The sequence below is a fragment of the Pseudophryne corroboree genome, chromosome 12 (assembly GCF_028390025.1).
Source record: "Pseudophryne corroboree isolate aPseCor3 chromosome 12, aPseCor3.hap2, whole genome shotgun sequence".
NCBI lineage: Eukaryota > Metazoa > Chordata > Amphibia > Anura > Myobatrachidae > Pseudophryne > Pseudophryne corroboree.
This window is the reverse complement of record NC_086455.1, coordinates 107,672,511-107,694,123: the sequence shown is the minus strand read 5'-3', so window position 1 is coordinate 107,694,123 and position 21,613 is coordinate 107,672,511. Positions and strand designations below refer to the sequence as shown.

The 21,613-nt window shown below is 47.0% G+C and overlaps 1 protein-coding gene across 3 annotated transcripts in view; it reads right to left on the bottom strand.

The window, feature by feature from the left end:
* Positions 1-21,613, bottom strand: part of SLC25A21 (solute carrier family 25 member 21) — a 1,082,402-nt gene that overhangs the window by 433,445 nt on the left and 627,344 nt on the right. For 2 of the 3 annotated variants that reach the window (XM_063947851.1, XM_063947850.1), the window contains exon 4: positions 16,455-16,538. In XM_063947851.1, the coding sequence (XP_063803921.1) occupies positions 16,455-16,538 (84 nt within the window). Of the gene's footprint in view, positions 1-16,454; positions 16,539-20,877; positions 20,978-21,613 lie in introns of all 3 variants that reach the window. The other variant, XM_063947852.1, reaches the window with a different exon arrangement.

Genomic DNA, 21,613 nt, shown 5'->3' with positions numbered 1-21,613 from the left:
AGCATTCGGTAGTCTAGATCCCGTCCCCAAGAAGTGTCTAATTTGAAGAAACTTCCAAAAGTCTTTTGGGGGAATATTCCACTTCGCTTGGATGTCTGAGAATTGTTTAACTCCAGTGGGAGTTACCATTTGGCCGTCTCTAAATAGTCCCATAACGGCCCAATGTGAGAAGTGGGAAAGATGTATACCTGGGATATAGAAGCACTAGGATGGGAGACTATGGCCAAAAGGTCATCGGCAAATAGAGCTAGTTTATATTCATTGTCTCCTACAGCAATATCGTGATTAGCTCGGATGGCTCTAGCCAGCGCCTCTATACATAATACGAAAATTAATGGGGACAGTGGGCAGCCTTGTCTAGTCCCTTTGCTAATAGGGAATGGGTCAGACAAGGAGCCATTTACTCAGACCCTAGCTGTCGGGGCGTTGTAAAGAGCTAATATTCTATTAAGAGTGCAAGGGCCTAGGCCTATATGTTCTAAAATTGACTTCATAAACGCCCAGCTGACCCTATCAAATGCCTTTTCGGCATCCGTTGAGAGTAAGATGATAGGGATTGCGCCATGAGAAGCTAGGTGAATTAAGTTGAGGATCTTGGTAGTGTTGTCTTTGGCCTCTCGGCCCAAAACAAAACCAACCTGGTCATTGTGGACCAATAGGGGAATCAATGTGTTCAATCTATTCACCAAAATCTTCGCGTATAGTTTGAGATCCACATTGAGGAGGGATATGGGCCTATAGCTAGAGCAGACCGTCGGGTCTTTGCCATGTTTCGGTATCACTGAAATATATGCCTCCAGTGAGTCCCGGGAAAAATGTGAGCCAGATGCAAATGAGTTAAACGCAGGGAGGAGTAGGGGAATCAATTTGTCTTTAAACACCTTGTAATACACGATAGTGAAGCCATCAGGCCCAGGGCTTTTTCCAGATGGCGTAGAGGATATGGCCTGGTCTATTTCTTGGGAAGTGAAGGGAACTTCCAAAGAGGTGCGGCACGAGGGTGGAAGGATGGGATAAGCTATGTGTTTCAAATAGCCCTTAATTTTAGGGAGTAAGAGTTGAGGGTCAGCACTGGAGGGATCCTTCTCTAGGTTATAAAGCATGGTATAGAATTGAGTGAAACAAGCTCCTATTTCTGATGATTTAAATTTAAGGACACCTTTAGTGTCTTTCATAGAGTTAATAAATGAAGCAGAGTGTTGTGCACGTATGGCCTGTGCCAATAGGCGACCAGGCTTATTGCCCCACTGGTAGTATTTTCGCTTACACTTACGGATAGAGTATATTATATCATAAGACAAGAGTCTGTTTAACTGTAAACGAGCTTCTGACAATTCAACGAGAGTCACGTCTGATAAGGATACCTTATGAGAAGTCTCGAGGGAGTGAATTTTAAGAAGTAAGTCTGAGATTAGGGACTGTTTTAGTTTCTTTTTGCGGGAGCCTAGTTGTATTAGCTTGCCTCGAAGGACATAGTTAGGTGAGACACATCATCTGTAACATTCGTGGTTATGTAGTCACTCAACGCCTTATCCAAGGCATCCTTACAAAACGGGTCGTACAACAAAGATTCATTGAGTCTCCAGGTCCATTGTTTATGGAGGCCATGAGGGAGGTCCAGGACCATCGTCACAGGGACATGATCTGACCAGGTTATAGAGCCTATGTTAGCATCTGCAAGAAGCGGGAGGCGACTATGGCTAAGAAACAAATAATCGATACGTGAATAAACACTGTGTGGGTGAGAGTAAAAGGAATAGTCGCGTCCCGTGGGATTAAGGATCCTCCAGGAGTCTGCCAGTTGTTGTGCGTGGAGCAACCGTTTAACCTAACGATATTTAGACGCAACAAACCTGGAGGTTTGAGATGATGTGTCGACACTGGGGTCCATCGTCCAATTGAAGTCACCACCTAGGACGGTGATCCCCTTGGACAGGGAGTCTACTCTGGTTAAACAGGAGTTTAAAAAAGAGAGTTGGGCCTGATTCGGGGCGTATAACACTGCAAAGGTGAATGATTGCTCAAAAATTTTACAATTCAAGAGGAGAAGTCTACCTGGAACTATGTGTGGAAATGTCTGAGACACATAAGTCTCTGGAAAAGATAATTGCCACTCCCTTGGACTTACTACCCGGGGTGTTGCTGTAGTGTGCTAAGGGGTAGAAACGATTGGTAAGAGAGGGGTTTCGTATCCCAACCTTAAAATGGGTCTCCTGAACCATTGCTACATCTACCTTTTCAGATCGCAGTTGGCGGAGGAGGCTAGATCTCTTCTCCGGTGTGTTGAAACCACGTGCATTAAGGGAGAGTATCTTAATTTTCCTGGGGGTAGTCATGGTGGAATGAAGTAGATCAAACATCTACAGATCTGTAAGTGGTGGGGAGAAGAGAGAGAAAAAGAAAGAAAAAGGCAGGAAAAAAAGACATAGAGAAGAAAATCACACAAACAATATAATAACAACAGCAACATTCCCGCAGGAGGGAGACTGAACCATGCGGGTTTCAGCCACCCTACCGGCACGTAGCCAAAGGCGGGCATAAAGGGGGGAGAGGGAGTGAACCGCTACAGGAGCCATGTAGAAAAAACATATGAGAACCGACATAGAAAACCCACATTAAGATTAACAGTTGATGAGTGGCCGGGGTCGCGGATAAAAACACAACCCCCACCACCATCAAAACTTACAAGAAAAAAAAAATAGTTAACGGGTTAGGTAGCTAAAACATCCCGTATTAAATAGTAACAGAACGGGGGTATATGAAAGATCTCACGTCCCAGAGGGGGACAACTGCCATCACGGTGGTAACAAAGCGAGCAACTAGAGAGAGATAAGATAATGCCGCGTAATAACAAGAGAGTCCTTCATATAAGTCCCTGCTCAAAAGGTGAAGTGGGAGGGAGTCTCCCACACGGCAAAAACAACAGGAGTCTCTAGAAGAAACCAGGAGGAATAGAGCAGTAACAGTGCGTCCCTCACAGAAGACCGTTCTTGGAGGGAGACGCGATGGAGCTCTTTTCTTGGCACTGCGAACCTCATGCCAAGGCTGGGAGTTAGGGGCTCGCTTGGGGAGAGGGATCTCGGGGAGATAGAACTCCCAGTCCGGTATGTCCAGGGGGGGTAGACCTAAGGAGGAGCAGAACAATGAGAGGTCTGCGTGGGAGGACAGGGTGAACCACTTTCCTGAAGTGCAGGCTTGAAGGTTAAAAGGGAAACCCCAGCGATAACGTAATTGATGTTTGACGTTTCCGCAATTCGTCCATTAGGGGTTTCAAGAATTTCCGTTGCTGGAGGGTATGCCAGGAGAGATCTTGATAGAGGGATATGTCGAAGCCATTGAAGTCGATTCCAGTCAGTTGACGGGCTTTGGCCATAATCTCCTCTTTCTGAGAAAAATAATGGAGCCGGCAAATTACATCACGGGGTCTGTCGGTAGAGAGGCCCCTTGGCTTGAGGGCTCTATGCGCTCTATCAAAAGTAATAACGTTATCCGAATTCTTCTTTATGAGTTCATTAAATATTTTGGTCAGGGCGTCCACGAGTCCAGATTGGGGAACATCTTCCGGGAGACCGCGGACACGGATGTTATACCGCCTGCCTCTGTTGTCGATATCTGTCATTCTCGACTGTAAGGTACGGATTTCTTTAGACTGAGCAAGGATGGCATCTCTCAAAGACGACATACAGGAAACATTAGCCTCTTGGTCCTCCTCCAGGGTTACCACACGATCTGACAAGTGTGATATTTCACCTTTAATGCAGGCAAGTTCGTTCCTAATAGTGTCCTGAAGGTCTTGCTTAGTGGGGAGGGACCTCATGAAGGACAGAATTTCCCGCAGGTCACGGCCACTCGCCGTCGCAGGATCAGCTATATCATCTGCTGGATTTGAGATAGAGGAGGCAGAAGGGGATGTTGAGGGATGAGGAGAGGAACGGTTCTCCATCTGCGGAGATGTAGTTGGGTGAAAGAAAGGTCTCAGGTCTGCCTGAGGTCTCGTAACTTTTTGAGATTGGTTGTTGCTCCGTCTAGAGGATTTTGTGGTTCGCCCCATAATCCGGAGAGATCAGCGAGGGGGGATGTTTGCAATAAGCTCAGAGTATGTCACGTTCAACAGGATACATACAGCAGCATAGCTCCTAGGGAGCGGTCACTCCCCGTGGCCTGGTCTCAAGGGGTCATCAGGTAATCTCGAGTAAGATATCAGAAGACCTGTGGCTAGGGTGGTACATTTCTGCGAACAGTGATATCGCCAGCAGTGGGAGGCAGGTTTTGTGGGGAGTTCTCAAGAGGACACGTCTCAGACGTTAGTGGCAGAGGAGAGACGTCCCGGTGGCGGGAGCGGTAAGCAGGATCCTCGTTAGGCGATCTGGGGAGGGTCACAGCGCGGCAAAGAACGCTGTCCGAAAATTGAGGCCCCGGCTCGTGGGTGGTGAGCAGGCTGCAACCCGCAGGAGCCAGAAAACCGGCTCCCCGATTCCGCAGCACTGGCCCACCGCTGTCACAGCCGGTCTACACTGCAGGGCCGTGGAGGACGTTGGCTGTAAGGCGCGTGGGGAGTGAGTATCAGCCAGAGTTGTATAATGGTGGTATAAATGCCTCACAGTAACCCCGAAAGCCAGAGACAAAGAAAGAAAAAACAAAATTATAATGAAAAAACAGGGCTACACCATGTCCTTGCTGTTAGACATGAAGTATGGGCGTACTGCCCTTATTCAAGATGGCGCCACCAGCCTCCAATATAGGGCTTCAGTGCTAATACAGGGTACCAGAGAATTAGGTACCTGGAGCCCTCAAGGTAGAAGCTGATGCGTTGGTGGAAGTGGTGAGGCCCTCCACGGCCGTGGAGACAATGTGCGGCAGGAGGGAGGTCGGGTGAGCAGCGTCACCAATCCACTACAGGCCGCCGGCTCGGCCGCGCAGCCGATCCCCGCTCTGGGTGCCGCAGCTGAGGGGGGACTCCCCAGCCAAGGCAGGTAAACGGGCGGCAGACTTCGGGAGTACAGGGGAGAAGAGGGGGCTCCGTCGCTGACCGCGAGCGCCTCACTTCCGGTCCGGGACCGTGAGGCAATCGAGGCCCTTGCTCTAGTCAGGGAAGAGGGCCGCAACCCGCACGGGTGCAGAAAGCACCCGCCGGCTCCGCAGACCACTCCACCGGACACTGGGGCAGATCAGAAGATCAATGCAGGTCTCCCTGTGCAGCTAGCTGCAGGATTCGGGCTAATTCAATATATTCCAGGCAGGAGCTCTAACGCTGCCCCACTACCTGGATCTGCTGCCAAGCCACGCAACCCCGACCGTTCTTCTTTAGATGCGACGTAACCCAGCGACCCCTGTCTCCGGGCAATGCCACGCACGCGCACTGCGGCTGTGTGCGAACGGGTCGGAATGACCCCCATTATCCCTAATCTCGGTCAGGAGCGACATGTGAGAGAGAGTCCCCTCTTCATCAGCCACTCCTTGCTCCAAACAGACCTCACCCTCTTCCGTTTCAGATCCCTGTCACGTTTCAGCTTCATATAGCCATAAGCTAACAGAAGTTGATACCTGTAGGAATCCATCACAGAACAGGCTAACGAGCACTTTGTTCAGAAAAACCAAACAAAGCAAAGTACAGTAGCAATGTGGAACGCTCAGAAGGTATAAACCAGTCTCACTATTCACAGAGCAGCAGTGTGCACATGGCTAAAATGGCTGCTGCTATTTATATGCCTATTTGTCCCAGCCCCCCTAGCACCCTAATCCAGCCCATCAGATATATCTTATGGTACATGTGAATGCATTGCGATAAATCTCATGCGATATGTTGCCACATGCAAAAAAAGCCACACATGTACCAAATCGTATGGAACCACTCCCGGGAAGCTCCCGGGAGAGTGCAAGGGAAATCGCCTCCGACTTCAGCCATCAGACATATCGCTGTAGTGTATGGGGCCCTTTAGTACCAATATCAAATGTCTTTCTGTTTTGTATACATATATGGCATTAATATTGCCACACAGCTGGTACATGTATAATGGGGTTTGAAGAATGGTACATATCTATAGGATAATATCACTAAATTGTAAGAAAAAAAATAGGATTTTGGTACTTACCAGGTAAATCCTTTTCTTTGAATCCATAGGGGGCACTGGAGTACTCTTGGGATATGGACGGCTTCCACCGGAAGAAGGCACTGAATAAATTAATTTTTGAGACTACTCCTCCCCTCCATATCCTCGAGCACCTCAGTGTTTTTTACTGAGCCGAACAGGATCGATAGAGAGATTGACCAAAGGAGAATTACATATAATCTCACGGACAACAATAAAGTTGACACAAAACGTAACAGACAACTAAACAGTTGACACCATAACTGATTAACCCTTGTTAAATTTAAACCAGTCGTGAAAGTGTGTTACCATAAGAACCACTGAACTTCCTAAAACAGGTAAACTGCTCTGGGTGGGCGTCCAGTGCCCCCTATGGATTCAAAGAAAAGGATTTACCTGGTAAGTACCAAAATCCTATTTTCTTTATCATCCACTAGGGGTCACTGGAGTACTCTTGGGATGTACCAAAGTTTCCTCCGTGGTGGGAGAGCTGTTTGGCACTTGTAACACTAAACGGCCAAAGCTAGATGCTGATGCCGCGAAAGTATCAAACTTGTAAAAGCGCACAAACGTGTGCACTGAAGACCAAGTAGCCGCACGGCAAAGCTGTGTCGTAGAAGCCCCACGACTCGCTGCCCATGACGTTCCCACAGAACGTGTGGAATGAGCTGTTACTGAAGTAGGTGGCTGTAACCTAGCATAAAGGTAAGCCTGACGTATGGTCAGTTTGATCCATCTGGATAAGGTTTGCTTAGAGGCTGGCCAACCCCTCTTAGCCGCATCATAGAGAACAAACAACGTATCCGTTTTACGCACAGTAGACGTTCGGGATACATAGATGCGCAATGCGCGAACCACATCCAACGTTCCAGAATCTCCTGTTAACACAGGAACTACTATTGGTTGATTGATGTGAAAAGACGACACTACCTTTGGTAGAAAAGCGGGATTCGTCCGAAGTTCCGCTCTGTCATCATGAAAAACTAAATACGGTGACTTGCACGACAAGGCACCCAAATCTGAAACACGCCTAGCCGAAGCTAAGGCTAAAAGAAAAATCGTTTTCCAAGTGAGAAATTTAATATCCACTTGTCGTAAAGGTTCAAAGTAATCGGACTGTAAGAAATCTAAAACCAGATTCAAGTCCCATGGTGCTGTAGGTGGAATGAAAGGAGGCTGTATCCTCTTTACACCCTGTAAAAACGTATGACGGCAACGAGGCCAATTTCCTTTGAAAGAAAATTGACAACGCAGATACCTGCACCTTTAGTGTGGAAAGACGTAGTCCTCCATCTAACCCCATCTGTAAAAATAACAAAAGACGGGATAAATTAAAAGATGTCGGAAATTTCCGAGCTTCACACCAACTTATAGAAGTACGCCAGATTCTGTAATAATGAGCTGCCGTAACCGGCTTCCTAGCTCGTACCATGGTTGGTATAACAGACTCAGGAATGCCCTCTCTTCTTAAGATGGCCTTTTCAACAGCCACCCCGTCAAACGCAGCCGCGCTAAATCGGGGTAAAGGAACGGACCCTGTTGTAACAGGTCCGGACGTAGTGGGAGTGGCCACGGATCGTCTGCGAGTAACCCGAGGAGATCCGAGAACCAAGCCCTCCGAGGCCAATGAGGCGCTATTAGTATGACTGTGACGGACCCTCTCTTGATCCGTTTTAGCAACAGCGGGAGCAGCGGAAACGGTGGAAACAGATACACAAGGCTGTACGGCCACGTGGCTGTGAGAGCATCCACCGCCACTGCCCCTGGATCTCTTGTTCTGGACATATATCGTGACACCTGATGATTGTGGCGGGATGCCATCAGATCCACCTGAGGGTACCCCCACTTCTGGATCAACATCTGAAATACTTCTGGATTTAATGCCCACTCTCCTGGATGAAAATCCCGACGACTGAGAAAATCTGCCTCCCAGTTGTCCACTCCCGGAATGAACACTGCCGACAATATCACCTGGTGATATTCGGCCCATCTGAGGATCCGAGCTACTTCCCGCATTGCCATGCGGCTTCTCGTTCCTCCTTGTTTGTTTATGTATGCGACTGCCGTCGCATTGTCTGACTGCACCTGAACAGTCTGAAAACGAAACATGTACACTGCTTGTCTTAGAGCATTGTAAATCGCCCTGAGTTCCAGAACATTTATGGATAGCGATCTTTCGTGATTTGCCCAGAGGCCCTGGAGCCGATGACTCTGAACTACAGCTCCCCAACCTCTGAGACTTGCGTCTGTTGTCAGAATTATCCAATTCACGACGCCGAATCGTCTCCCTGCAGATAGATTGTGTATTTTTAACCACCAGAGAAGAGACACCCTGACTTGTGGCGACAATCTCACCCTGTGGTGCAACTGCAGATGTGATCCCGACCATTGCGCTAACACCTCCAGTTGAAACGGACGTGAGTGAAACCTTTCGAACTGAAGTGCTTCGAAAACCGCCACCATTGTGCCTAAAAGGCGAATGCACAAATGTACTGAGACTGTGCGTGGCTTGAGCACTAATTGCACCAGATGACGAATGACCTGTACTTTCTGTTGTGGCAGGTAAACCTTTTGTTTTACTGTATCGAGAATCATCCCTAGGAATTGAAGTCGCTGACACGGAATTAGATGTGATTTCTTTAAACTGACTATCCAACCGTGCTGAACTAGTACATTGTACGTTAGCAAAGCATGCTGGAGAAGCAATTGTTGAGACGGAGCCTTTATGAGTAGATCGTCCAAATACGGAACAATTATTACCCCTAGGGACCTGAGATGAGCTATCATCACGGACATTACCTTGGTGAATACCCGAGGCGCTGATGAGAGGCCAAACGGGAGAGCCTGAAACTGGTAATGGTCTCGCCTTATCGCAAACCTTAAGAAACTCTGGTGAGGTGGCCAAATCGGAATGTGTAAGTACGCATCCTTGAGATCCAGTGCAATCATGAATTCCTGCGGCTCTAACCCTGCAATTACTGACCTGAGAGATTCCATCTTGAATCTGTGGTAAGTGACGTAATGATTGAGACCTTTTAGGTTCAATATTGGCCTGACTGAGCCATCTGGTTTTGGTACCAGAAACAGACTGGAATAATAACCCTGCCCCTGTTCCTGCACGGGGACCGGAATTACAACTGCAGCATTCAGCAGAGACTGAATGGCAACCTGCAGAACTGCTTTCTTGTCGTCCGACACAGGCAGTCCTGTCGTGAAAAATCTTCCTGTCGGAAGATAATCGAACTCTATTTTGTAACCCTCTAATACTAACTTGCGGATCCACCCATCTGTGGACGTCTGCAGCCACGCCCCCTGAAAGCTCTGCAGGCGTGCTCCCACAATTGGAGATCCGAGATGGGCTGGGAGCCCGTCATGCCACTGGTTTGTTAGTGGTCTTAGTGTCTTGACGACGTGCATTGGATTGTCGAGCACTACGTCCCCGACCTCTTCTACCAGGCGTGACTGCTCCTGTGCCCTGCCCACGAAAGGGCTGAGTTCTAAAGGATTTGAACGCCGGACCAGAATATTTCCGTTTAGGTATAGTTGTAGGCGATGGAAGAAACACAGACTTTCCTCCAGTAGCCTCAGAAATCCATTTGTCCAATTCAGGACCGAAAAGCTTCTCGCCATCATAAGGCAATGCCTCTATACCTTTTTTAACCTCCGTCTCCGCCTGCCAAGAACGCAGCCAAAGTGCTCGTCGTACTATGACTAGCGATGAGGACAGGCGAGAAGTAAGCTGACAGACGTCAGTAGAAGCTGTACATAGATATTCAGCAGCTTCCCAGATTTGATCCGCGAGAAGTATAAGATGGTCATCTTGCAGAGCCGACTTGAGCTCCTTTATCCATACCATTAAAGCTTTAGTAACCCAAATGCCAACCAACCCAGGTCTCAGCAGCACTCCAGCTGCTGTATACATGGACCTTAGCATAGCCTCTATTTTACGATCTGCAGGGTCTTTAAGCGTAGTAGCAGTTGGTACTGGTATGGTTAACTTCCTTGTAAGTTTGGATACGGATGAATCCACCAATGGTGGGTTCTCCCAAGTAGCTGTCATGGACTCTGGAAACGGGTAACTCGATTTAAATCTACGAGGAATAGAAAACCGTTTATCCGGATTTTTCCGTGATTCCAGTAACATTTTATTAAGAGATTCCGAAATAGGGAAACACATCGGAGATCTCTGTCGTTTAGTAAAAACTACCTCATCATTCGTCAGGGGCTCCTCAGTTTCCGTAAACTCCAGCGACTGACGTACTGCTCTGATGAGATTGTCAATACCTGGGCTGTCAACATCGTCACTATCTGACTGTTGCCCTATTTCGCCCTCCTCATACTCCTGTTCAGTGAGGTCTAGTATCCCAGAGACTGGAGAATTATTAGGAAAAGGAAATTTATCTTTCCCACTCAAGGTGGGCCTCTGACCAGATTGAGACTCTGGTAACTCAAATGGTCTCATTTTAAACTCAGATCTTGCCGCCTCTCTTTCTTCACGAGAGGCGGCCAGCTCTGATTGTAAACCAACTAATACATCTGCAAGTAAAGCCCATGGAGGGTCCAGAGATGGTGGTTTTACTTCTGAAATCGTATTTATGGCTGTATTGACAACACATGCTGTACATGTGGTGGATCCATCAGGCAACACACTCTTACAGACATGACATGAAAAATGTTTCTTAGATTTTGCTGGTGTCTTACTCATTATAAAAGACAGACAATACAAACTACACACAGACAGACTGCACGACTCAGTAATAACACCAAAGTTCCTGGTATATATCAGGCAAGTGCAGTGCCTGCCAGCAATAAGAAAACTGACCCCAAAATTCCCCTAGTACCACTCTTAGCCGAGATGTAATAAAGGAAACCTGGAACAGACAGGAGAACATTAACATATTAAGCATGCCAAATACTGCCAATGTCTCCCCCCCCCCACTCCCACGACCTCCGTGTACAGCACCGGGTCGGGGCCTGTGGAAGTCTGCATAGGGCCGTGTGAGCGGCCTGTACCTGTAGGCCCAGGCAGCGGGAACTCCTCGGCTGCTGCGGGCGGATAGCGGAAGCAGCGAGCGTGCTGCATAGAGCCCTGGAGCGGCCTATGCACACGCGCTCCCGCCCGCCACACACATTTTGCGGAGTGTCTGTGTAGCCAGGCAGCGCTGCTGCGGCGCCGGGGAGCAGCGGTCTGGTATTTAAGATGCTGGGAGCGGAGAGTGAGAGCGCGCCGCATGGAGCCGTGACGCGGCCCATGCACACGCGCTCCGGGCAGCGGTGAGTACCCAATACAATCCCCAACAGTGGAGCGGCAGCAAGAGCTGACCGCCCCTAACATACCTGGACCGTGACCAAAGTCTATGACGGGGCTTCTCATCCAAGCTCCGTCCAGCTTTTTGCAGGCAGCCTGCAGGTGGAGTGAGGGAGCTCTTTACAGAGAGGTCCGACACTCACGGCTGTTCTCAGCCGCTTCCACTGTCCCTGACCCACGCCTGTTAGAAGGGGGGAAAGGACGTGGAAATCCTTGAAAAGAAGAAAAACTTAGGAACTAAAAAAAAAATTCCAATACTTCGTGGACGAGCTCCACTATGCCTTCTAACTGTGTCGAGCACAGAAAAAACACTGAGGTGCTCGAGGATATGGAGGGGAGGAGTAGTCTCAAAAATTAATTTATTCAGTGCCTTCTTCCGGTGGAAGCCGTCCATATCCCAAGAGTACTCCAGTGACCCCTAGTGGATGATAAAGAAATGTTAAATGTTGTGCAATATACATACATTTTAATTATACTAAATCGGGCAATGAGGTAAAGACAATAAATTAGTTTAAAAGAATTATGAAAAAGTCTTAGAGCAGTCTTCCTTCTCCTAAATACATCCTTACAAGCATAATTATATTTGCCAGGCATCATGCTCCGTCAGAAACATAGAAGAGTGACTGTCTCCAAAATGTCAGTTCTTTCTTTGAAAGCACACATTCCTGACAAAGTAAGGGAAGCAGCTTTGTATTTGTGACAGCTGGTAACCAAATGTATATAGGTATGTCAGGAGGGAGTCTGCCACTGTATATCTACTCAAGCAACACATTAAACTGTGGGGCAATACTTAGGAGCCTATTCATTAATATCCTCCCTCCCTTGCGATATTGGCAAGGAGCGGTAATAATTAATATACAATTTCGCCAGGCCAGTTTTTGTTCTTGTGCTTATGTGAGAACTTGCTTATCGGATCTGAAGGCCCAATATACCACCAGAGGTTCACACGCAGTGCCGATGCTACCCACTCAGCAAAGTCTGCAAAGCAGGGAGGCGCCGGACTCATGAGGTGCTCTCCTTGCTCTGCTACACCTTGCTGCTGGCTGCCGCAGCCCACGCCTGTCACACTGTAATACAGGCAGCAGCGGCGCCGGCAGCATAAACAGAAGCTCTTCAGTCTGTTCTCGTATCAGGGCACTTCACCCTTCCCTCTAGTCTCGGCTCCTCCCCGCACCTCCTGTCAAGCTAGATAACAGACAGGCAGCAGCGTCGCCCCCACCCCATACTTGCCTACCTGACCCTCTCCATGAGGGAGAGAATGCTCTGTTCCTGGACTTTCCTGGTAATGTATGATTGCCATCACCTGTGGTGAAACACCTTTCTTATCAATTAACTAGCTCACCACAGGTGATGGCAATCATACATTACCAGGAAAGTCCAGGAACAGAGCATTTTCTCCCTCATGGAGAGGGTCAGGTAGGCAAGTATGCGGGCCCACCCCCCTTCCACTATAGACACAGCAGTATTCAGCAGCTGCCCTCCCCTATACCCCTTCTCTCCCCTCCCATCAGTGTCATTTTTTGGGCCTGGGCACTTTTATTTTTTTATTTGTGCTCATAGCAAAGCCGGGCAACCACCTCCCGACGTTCTGCTGAGCCTACTTCCTGATTAGGCAGGAACAGGAAGTCAGGTAGTGCACAACATGTGACTACACTGGAGGATCATTCAGACATGAGGAGCAGCAGCCCAGCAGGTCTAGCAGCCAGCCAGCCCATACCAAGGAGCAGAGATTCAGGTACATTCTGCAGCTGACACACTGGGGAGTGGTATATTAGTGTGTGCTGTAAATATTAGTGTGTGCTGGGGAGGGGTGGTGGTATATCAGTGTGTGCTGGGGAGGCGGGGGTGGGGGGGGTGAGTATATCAGTGTGTGCTGTAAATATTAGTGTGGGCTGGGGAGGGGTGGTGGCATATTAGTGTGTGCTGGGGAGGCGGGGGTGGGGGTGAGTATATCAGTGTGTGCTGTAAATATTCGTGTGTGCTGGGGAGGGGTGGTGGTATATTAATGTGTGCTGGGGAGGGGGGGGTGAGTATAAATTAGTGTGTGCTGGGGAGGGGGGGGTGAGTATATTAGTGTGTGCATGGGAGGGGGGGGGGGGTATATTAGTATGGAAGTGTCTAGTTCCCCTTCTGTAAATGTTAGCCGGTGACATCACAGGCCATGTGACCAGGCCATGTGACGGTCCGTTTTTCAACAGGGTAGCATCTAGTTTCCCTTCGTGGAGAGGACCTTTCCCATAAGACATGTCACAAACTATTTGGAATAGTAACCTGTGGCGAGCGAAGCGGAGCGAGACACCGAGCCCGAACCGTGGCGAGCGAAGCGAGCCCGCGAGGGTCCATTGGTGCATAGACAAAAACAAATAATCTATCTGAACAGCGGGGAACAAAAATTTACATAAACAGAAGGGGAAATAGAGGGTTTATAATAAATAATCTAGTTCCTCTTCAGTTACTGAAACAGAGGGGGATCTAGTCTCCACTTTGATAGTGTCTAGTTCCCCTTCCGTAAAAACGTACATAAACAGAAGAGGAAATAGAAGGCTCATACTAAATAGTCTAGTTCCTCTTCAGTTACTGAAACAGAGGGGGATCTAGTCTCTACCATATTAGTATGTGCTGAGGAGGGGGGGTATATTAGGGGGTGGTGGGGTGGATATATTAGTGTGTTGGGGGGGTATATTAGTGTGCTGGGGGTATATTACTGTGTGCTGGGGAGGAGGGTTGTACTAGTGAGTGCTGAGGAGGGGGGGGGGTGTATTAGTGTGTGCTGGGGGAAAGTATATAAGTGTGTGCTGGGGAGGGTGGGTGAGTATATTGCTGTGTGCTGGGGGAGTAGTATATTAGCAATGTGCTTGTTTGTGTTGGAGGGAGGGCTAAAATAAGAGGCCATACAATTAAAATTTTCTCATTTTGTTTATTTCAGGAAGCAGAAAATATACTTCAAGAAAATATATATTAACAACCTAATACCGGTATGCAAACACACACAACACAAAGACACAAAACAGACTAAGTACATAAATAAATAAAGTGTATTATTATGGTTCAAGCTAATTACAGTATGTTATTTATCAGGTAATTGATATTTCATTACTTTTCCTTTTTTCTTTCCTTTAAAACATCAGTCCTTTAAATGTCACAAACTGAGTATAATAAGGGCTCAGGTACTTACCACAGTCGGATTCCTTAATAATTCTTATAAAACAGGCTAATCATGAAAACATGCAGAAAGAGCTTTTTCACGTTTAGAGGCACCAATGACTATCAAAGTTCAGTGACAGCTCATAACAGCTGGGGCAGGGGGGTGGCAAATTAATGTGTTGTTTTTTTTTATTTATTTTTTTATATTAATGCAGTTTCCTACTGCCTGTCACTCACTGGCTCTCCCCAGCCGTCACCTCTCTCCTCTCACCCTCTCCCCGTCACCTCTCTCTCCTGTCACACTCTCCCTGTCACCCACTGACTCTCACCCTCTCCATGTCACCCTCTAACTCTCCCCGTCACCTCTCTCTGCTGTTACACTCTCCCTGTCGCCAACTGATTTGCACCCTTTCCCCATCACCTCTCTCTCCTGTCACCCAGTGAGATCATCCTCTGTTTTCACCCTCTGCTTGTCAACCTGAACCTTTTATTGTCACCTTCCTCCCTTTGTCATCCACTGGCCAGTGCCTCTCCCTAGCATCACTCTCTGCCCTTCTTCCACCGCCTCTCCCACCCTTTCCCCATCCACTCTGTCTCTTGTTACCCTCTCCCCATCACCCTCTTTCTCCTGTCATCCTCTCTCTGTCACCCACTGACTCTTTTCACATTTGAAACTATGAAACATTGTAAAGAGACATGTCACGTAGGCATACTGATGTGACCCTTTTCAGTTTAAAGGCTAATTGCGGCAAACACAACTCGTTAATCGCAATAAGCATGCCCGTGGGTGTGCATGCATCTGCGATCCATAGGGTCGCATGGTGTGTACGCTTCCGCAAACAGGACGCAGTTTATGATGCAGCTACTTGCAGGTGAGATGAGAGTGGCCACATCTGTATTTGTAGGAGGGAGATAATGTACAGTTTGCAGGAGGGCGCCGAACACCTTAGCACCAGTCCTGTTCACACCTGTTCGAAAAGATCAGTTCCACCACCAAACTTAACTCATGTGAAATTACGCTTCAATGTCACAAAAAGTTTATGAAGTTGCAGTGGGGGAAACTGTATAGAATGTCGGTGATAGTTTTGAGGGGCATTGAGCCTGATTCTGCTTTACACACAAAAGCGCAAGCAGCAGCGTCTATTGGTGGTTGTCCATCTGCGACTTTATGCAACTACCACTACAAACTCCTTCCCTTGTGGGTATCCATTCAGCTGAATGGGCAAGGACTAAGATGCCCACTTTTAGCATTTGTACACGCTGTAATACTGATTGTGCATCCTTAGATGTCACCATCAGCTGCACTAGACCAATAGCAGGTGCAGTTTCTCCATCTGATCATAGCCTCCTATGCCTACAGACACTTGCATTCATATACCCACGGCACCCCCATAACATACTTACTGAGCAGACCATTTTTGCACGTACTAGTAGCAGAGTTGGACTGGCCCAAATACATGCAACAGAAATCCCTAGTGGGCCCCACCCCCTTTCCTCTAAAGTCAGATTCCAGACAGTGCACTCAAATTATACCTTGTTAACCTGTTAGAGGGTCAGTTACAGGGTCCATAATGGCTGTCCAATCCTCTATGGGGGCTAGTTTCATCCCGTTATAACTGGCCACGTCACTTAAGCATGGGCTTCTAAGTCTGCATTCCCCTGGTGGGCCCTTCATGCCCCAGTCCAACACTGAATACTAGCCACCTCCCAGGAATGCCATGACTTTTCCACAACATTTCTGACATTTGACCCTATTGCAACAGCATCTTTGTGCATACACTGTGAACATCGGCATTGCATGTGACTCGTATCCTGAAACCATTGGTGCTACAAAAGTAGGCTGTTCCCCAGGTAGTTACAACTGTTTGGTTTTACATTTTCTGTTCTAGAACTGGTGAGACTGAACACATTACCTTTCAGAGCGATAGATCTTCTTGAAGCAGTCTCCTAAACTCTTGTAACTGGATGGATCAGACTTATTTCTTTGGATCTGAAAACTAAACCATACATAACAAAATAAATTAATATTAATTTGCCAACTAATAAACACATTATGCTGCTTATTTCACTTCCATTACACATCAATACCCAAAAGAACATTTTTCTGACAATAGGACCTGGTACATGAGAGCTTTAGTATAGAAGACTCAGCAAAGCCTGTCACACTGTAGCTGATACCCCTTTTCCACTTGTAGCACAGGTCGCAGCCGGTAGCCTGACACGGCTGCGACCCGTGCTACAGCCCACTTCTACACTAGCTCACCAACCCGGTATATTGCCAGGTTGGTGACGCTGCTCCTGACGCGGCAAGGGCGGCGCTGGGAGGTCACATGATCTCCCAGCGCCGCCCTTCCATACACTGTGAAAGGAAGCGACACGGCTTCCATTTACACTACACAGCTTACCGGGTTGAACACGTGTTCAACCCGGTAAGCTGCCCAGATCACTTGATCCGGGAATTTGCAGGGGGGGGGGGGGGGGGGCGTTTCCACTAGGAAAAAACACGGGTAAATGCGCGCCCCCACGCATTTACCCGTGTGTTTTTAGAGCTAGTGGAAAAGGGGTATTAGTACTGTTGTTAGTCAGACTGGGCACCATTATGCAGCCTTATTACAGGGCAGCTGTCCCTTCCATTTCTAATTGTATTTTGTGTTAGCTTCTCTGCAATTGTTAGCGCTTAGTATTTAAGTGCTTTATACAACTTGATAAATCTGTCACATGGGATAAATAGATATAGTGCCTGATTAAGGTGCAGTTGTATTAAGCATAGCTGCTCCTTGGATGCAGCAGTGCAAGGAAGAAGCAGTGATGTTTACATATATATTAGTAATGCAGCAGGATGCATCTGGTATTAGAAGACTCCTCCTGCATACATTATCTTTTCCACTGCTGCATCCAAGGATCACTCTGTGACACCCATCGGCCGCCTGAGTAACCCTGAGGATACACAGACAGGCTGCCATAGCTCCGTCACTGAGGCCAGAATACCCTGGCTTGACAGACCATCGTCACCCCCTACTAATGGCCAAAGTGATACAGGCTGTCAATCAAAAAAAAATAAAACAAGTGAGCGCTAGTAAAATTGGCTATGAGACAACTATACTTTACATTGACTGCAGCTTCTCAATTTGAGGTGATGAACCTCAAAAAATCATGGACAAGGGTAAAAAACAAAGAAGCGCTGTCATTGAAAGTATTATACAATTTATTAAAAATATATATATATGATAATCACAAAAATAAAACCTGGTATCCTGTAATTTGATAACACAGCATATATAGTATAGCAAGCATCAATACTTATTAGTAGCAGCAAATGATGGACATATTAACAAAATCCCCTAAAACGATATAACCACCTGTGCTTCAGATGGTAATATAGCACTTGTAATTAAAAAAAGGCTCCTTGCTGGGAGCTCCACATGTGGGTTAATTAGACGTATAGGCTCATAAGATGATTTTATGGATTTAAAAGTCCATCCGTGGTGTGAATATAAACAGTTCACCTTTGTTTTGTCCACTTTATAATATCTGCTCCCAATACTTATTCCGTATTTTAGAAAAGGCTTTTTACGGGTGATTTTAATTAGCACAATTCCGTGCACAGCACAATGACATTTAAGCATGGAACGCTATTTTGACAGTCTCGTATTGTGCTTACCCCAGCCTCTGCTGATTGCAATTATTCGGTATTTCCTTTGAAAATGTTGGGCGCCGGCTGCCCACGCCGCTTGACTGCGGCACCGAAGGGATGAAATAAAGCAGAATGTATTGGTGAACTGAACGCTCGGAACCGCTCACTGCAGTGATATAGCGGGAGCCGTCAGAGACGTGCCTGTAGCTGGAGCCGTTCGAAGACGTGCTTGTAGTCTCTGGTGGTGGAGAGAAGCAGGATACCAGACAGGATACTGGGAGGAATGCTTGACGCGTTTCTCAGCCTCAATCCTGGGGCTGTTTCATCAGAAGTACCGCCTCCAGATCCTTGGGCATTTTTATACTCCTAGCCTCACTAATCATTGATACAGCTGTCTATAAACAATTAAGCAATTAAAAACTGATATAATGAGTGTTTGCAAGCTTCTATTCATATAGCAAGATAATCTAGGGAAATATAAATAATAAAAGGTTTTTATACCTCGCCATTTAAATCATTATACAATATTTAGAATAAATAAAACCAAACAGTGAGGCAGGAGAATTATAACAATTATTTGGCTATGAGACATCCACAGGTATATTTATGTATTTAAATTTTAATAATTGTTTTGTTATAATTCTCCTGCCTCAGTGTTTGGTTTTATTTATTCTAAATATTGTATAATGATTTAAAGTATTGATGCTTGCTATACTATATATGCTGTGTTATCAAATTACAGGATACCAGGTTTTATTTTTGTGATTATCATATATATATATTTTTAATAAATTGTATAATACTTTCAATGACAGCGCTTCTTTGTTTTTTACCAGGCTGTCAATCACCTGACGTCTGCAGCCGCGTTGCCCATGCACAGTACAGGTCTTGCGCATGCACAATGTACTGGACATCAGAACACTGCATCTTTTCTGGTATAACAACCAGACCTGAGTCAGGCACGCTGTTTGCTGCTTCAATAATGCTTGCTAAATTGCAATGGATGATAGGAGGAATGTGTAGCCATAGTAATTGCACAGAGTTGTGGTGCTCCTGTGGCCTGCCCTTCCCACTCTGGAATTTTGGAAAAGAAGCATTGCTAGCAGGCTGCTACCGGGAACATCAGACATCGCTACAAAATGTATTTTTTGAGGCCACAATAATAAAAGAAAACACAGATACATTCCTTAAGCAAAAACTTGATTCACTACAGATATTATTTAGCGATAGAAGTATCTATCTATCTATTATTATTATTATTATTATTTAGTGCAAAATATCTTGGTATTGGTTTACAGTGTTAAGGGGGGTACACACGTAGAGATTTCTCCCAGAGATGTGTGCTGAGCGAGGGGGAAAAAACGTTCACTTCACCCAGCGGTGAAGTAAGCAATGTGACTAGATCTGGCCATGCTGCCAAATCTAGAGCCAGCTATAGCGGCACGCGGGGCCGCACATCACTGACGCCGACACCCCTACACACGGAGCGATGTGTGCTTAATTTCTAAGCAATCTTGTCAGATTGCTTATAAATGAAGCAAACATCTCTCAGTGTGTACCCCCCTTTAGGGTAAACAAAAAGGAAAAATATAGAGAGATGCTTATCACATGTTACAGAAGCAAATGGGAAATGAGGAGAACATGACATGGTAATAACAGTGATGAACACAACAATCACACTAAAAATCAAAACTACAATATAAGTAAATCCACGCATGGCTGCCAGGACAACTTCCCGGATCCCCTTCCCCCCCCCCGAGCAGGTGTGGCCACAGTATGTTGGGGACATGGCTGCACCCCTTTGGGTTTGATCATATAGAGGTAGATAGATAAATATTTATATATAGTTCAATAAAGCTCGCACACATGGATGTTTTAAAAAAAAAAAAGTTCACTGTGGGTGCAGGGTCAGCCATAATTGATATGTAAAAATCCAAACAATCCACTTACTGGAGCTTGCAGGGATTAAGCAGCACACCTTTCCAAATAGCCAAACACTTATCCTGTTAGCAGCATAAACATATAGCAGCATCAGGGGCGTTTCTACAGAGGAGGTGGCGCGTGTGCACCTCCTTGTGGGCCCCCTCCTCTGTACGGCGCTGTAGACTCCGGCATTGTGCCAGAGCCTACTGCGCATGCGCAGGTCTCCGGAAACATGGCGCCCACCATGATCCGGAGACCAATTTGGCTATTGCGCATGCGCTGCGGCCATTTTGGCAGTGATTTCCGCCGCGAGCGCTGCTCCCAGCGCTGGACTCCGGAAAGGTAAGTATTAAAATGGGTGCGGTGTGGGCCCGTGTGCACCGCACCCATTATAGAAACGCCAATGAGCAGCATGGATATAGTCATAAACATGACTCATGGTAAACATCATATACTTGCAGCATGTCACAATCAATGCATACCTCCCAACTGTCCTGGTTTTCTTTTGGGACTGTCCCGCTGTCCCGCCCGCGGGTCTCAGTGTCCCATGGTTGGGGGGGGAAGGCAGTTGGGAGGCTCCTGCTCTCTAAGCAGAGAAGCGGTGAAGACAGTGGAGACAGAAGGAGAGGGGGCATGCCAGCAGCTCACAGAGCGCTGGGCATGCCCCCTCAGTGATGTAAATGGGGGCGTGGCTCGCAATCGCCCCGTGAAGCCATGCCCCCTTTTCCATAGGCCACACCCCTTTTCAAGCAGACGTGCGCACAGATGTCCCTACTTACCGGGCCATAAAGTTGGGAGGTATGTCAGTGCGGGGAGCTGTGCTCTGAACCCTCCTTGCTAAAGCATTTCAGCATTTTGCAACTGTTCCATGTCTCCTTCCTCAGGGGACCGCAATGTGTATATATATATAAAATAAATAAATAAAAAAGACCGGTCAGCAGCACTCCTTATTTGGAACAAAGTATATTTTACAAATAGCCGGTGCCCTCCATTTGAAGGAGAAATCCTCAATAATATAACAATGCACAACGGGCGGCACTCACGGCTTTAGAAAGAAACACAGGAATCCACCTGAGCGTGTCAACGTTTCAAAGTTTATAATCAAACTTTTTCGTCAGGACAAAAAGTTTGATTATAAACTTTGAAACGTTGACACGCTCAGGTGGATTCCTGTGTTTCTTGCTAAAGCCGTGAGTGCCGCCCGTTGTGCATTGTTATATATATATCTATCTGGGATGCGGTTATTGGTCACAATACTGACGCCGGGATCCCGAACGCTCAATAGCCCGCAAGTCGGCATTCCCATAGAGTGGGTATAGAACCTGTGGCGAGCACAGAGAGCCCACAAGGTGCTTTGTTGAACTCGCACCCCCCACCGGCCATCTCACAGCCGGGATTCTGGCGTCGGTTGACGGCTCCCAACCACCGGTCACACAAACCCAACCCATATATCTACTGTACATAGAAATATATATCTACAGTATCTAATACTAATGGTAATGTATGGATGCATGT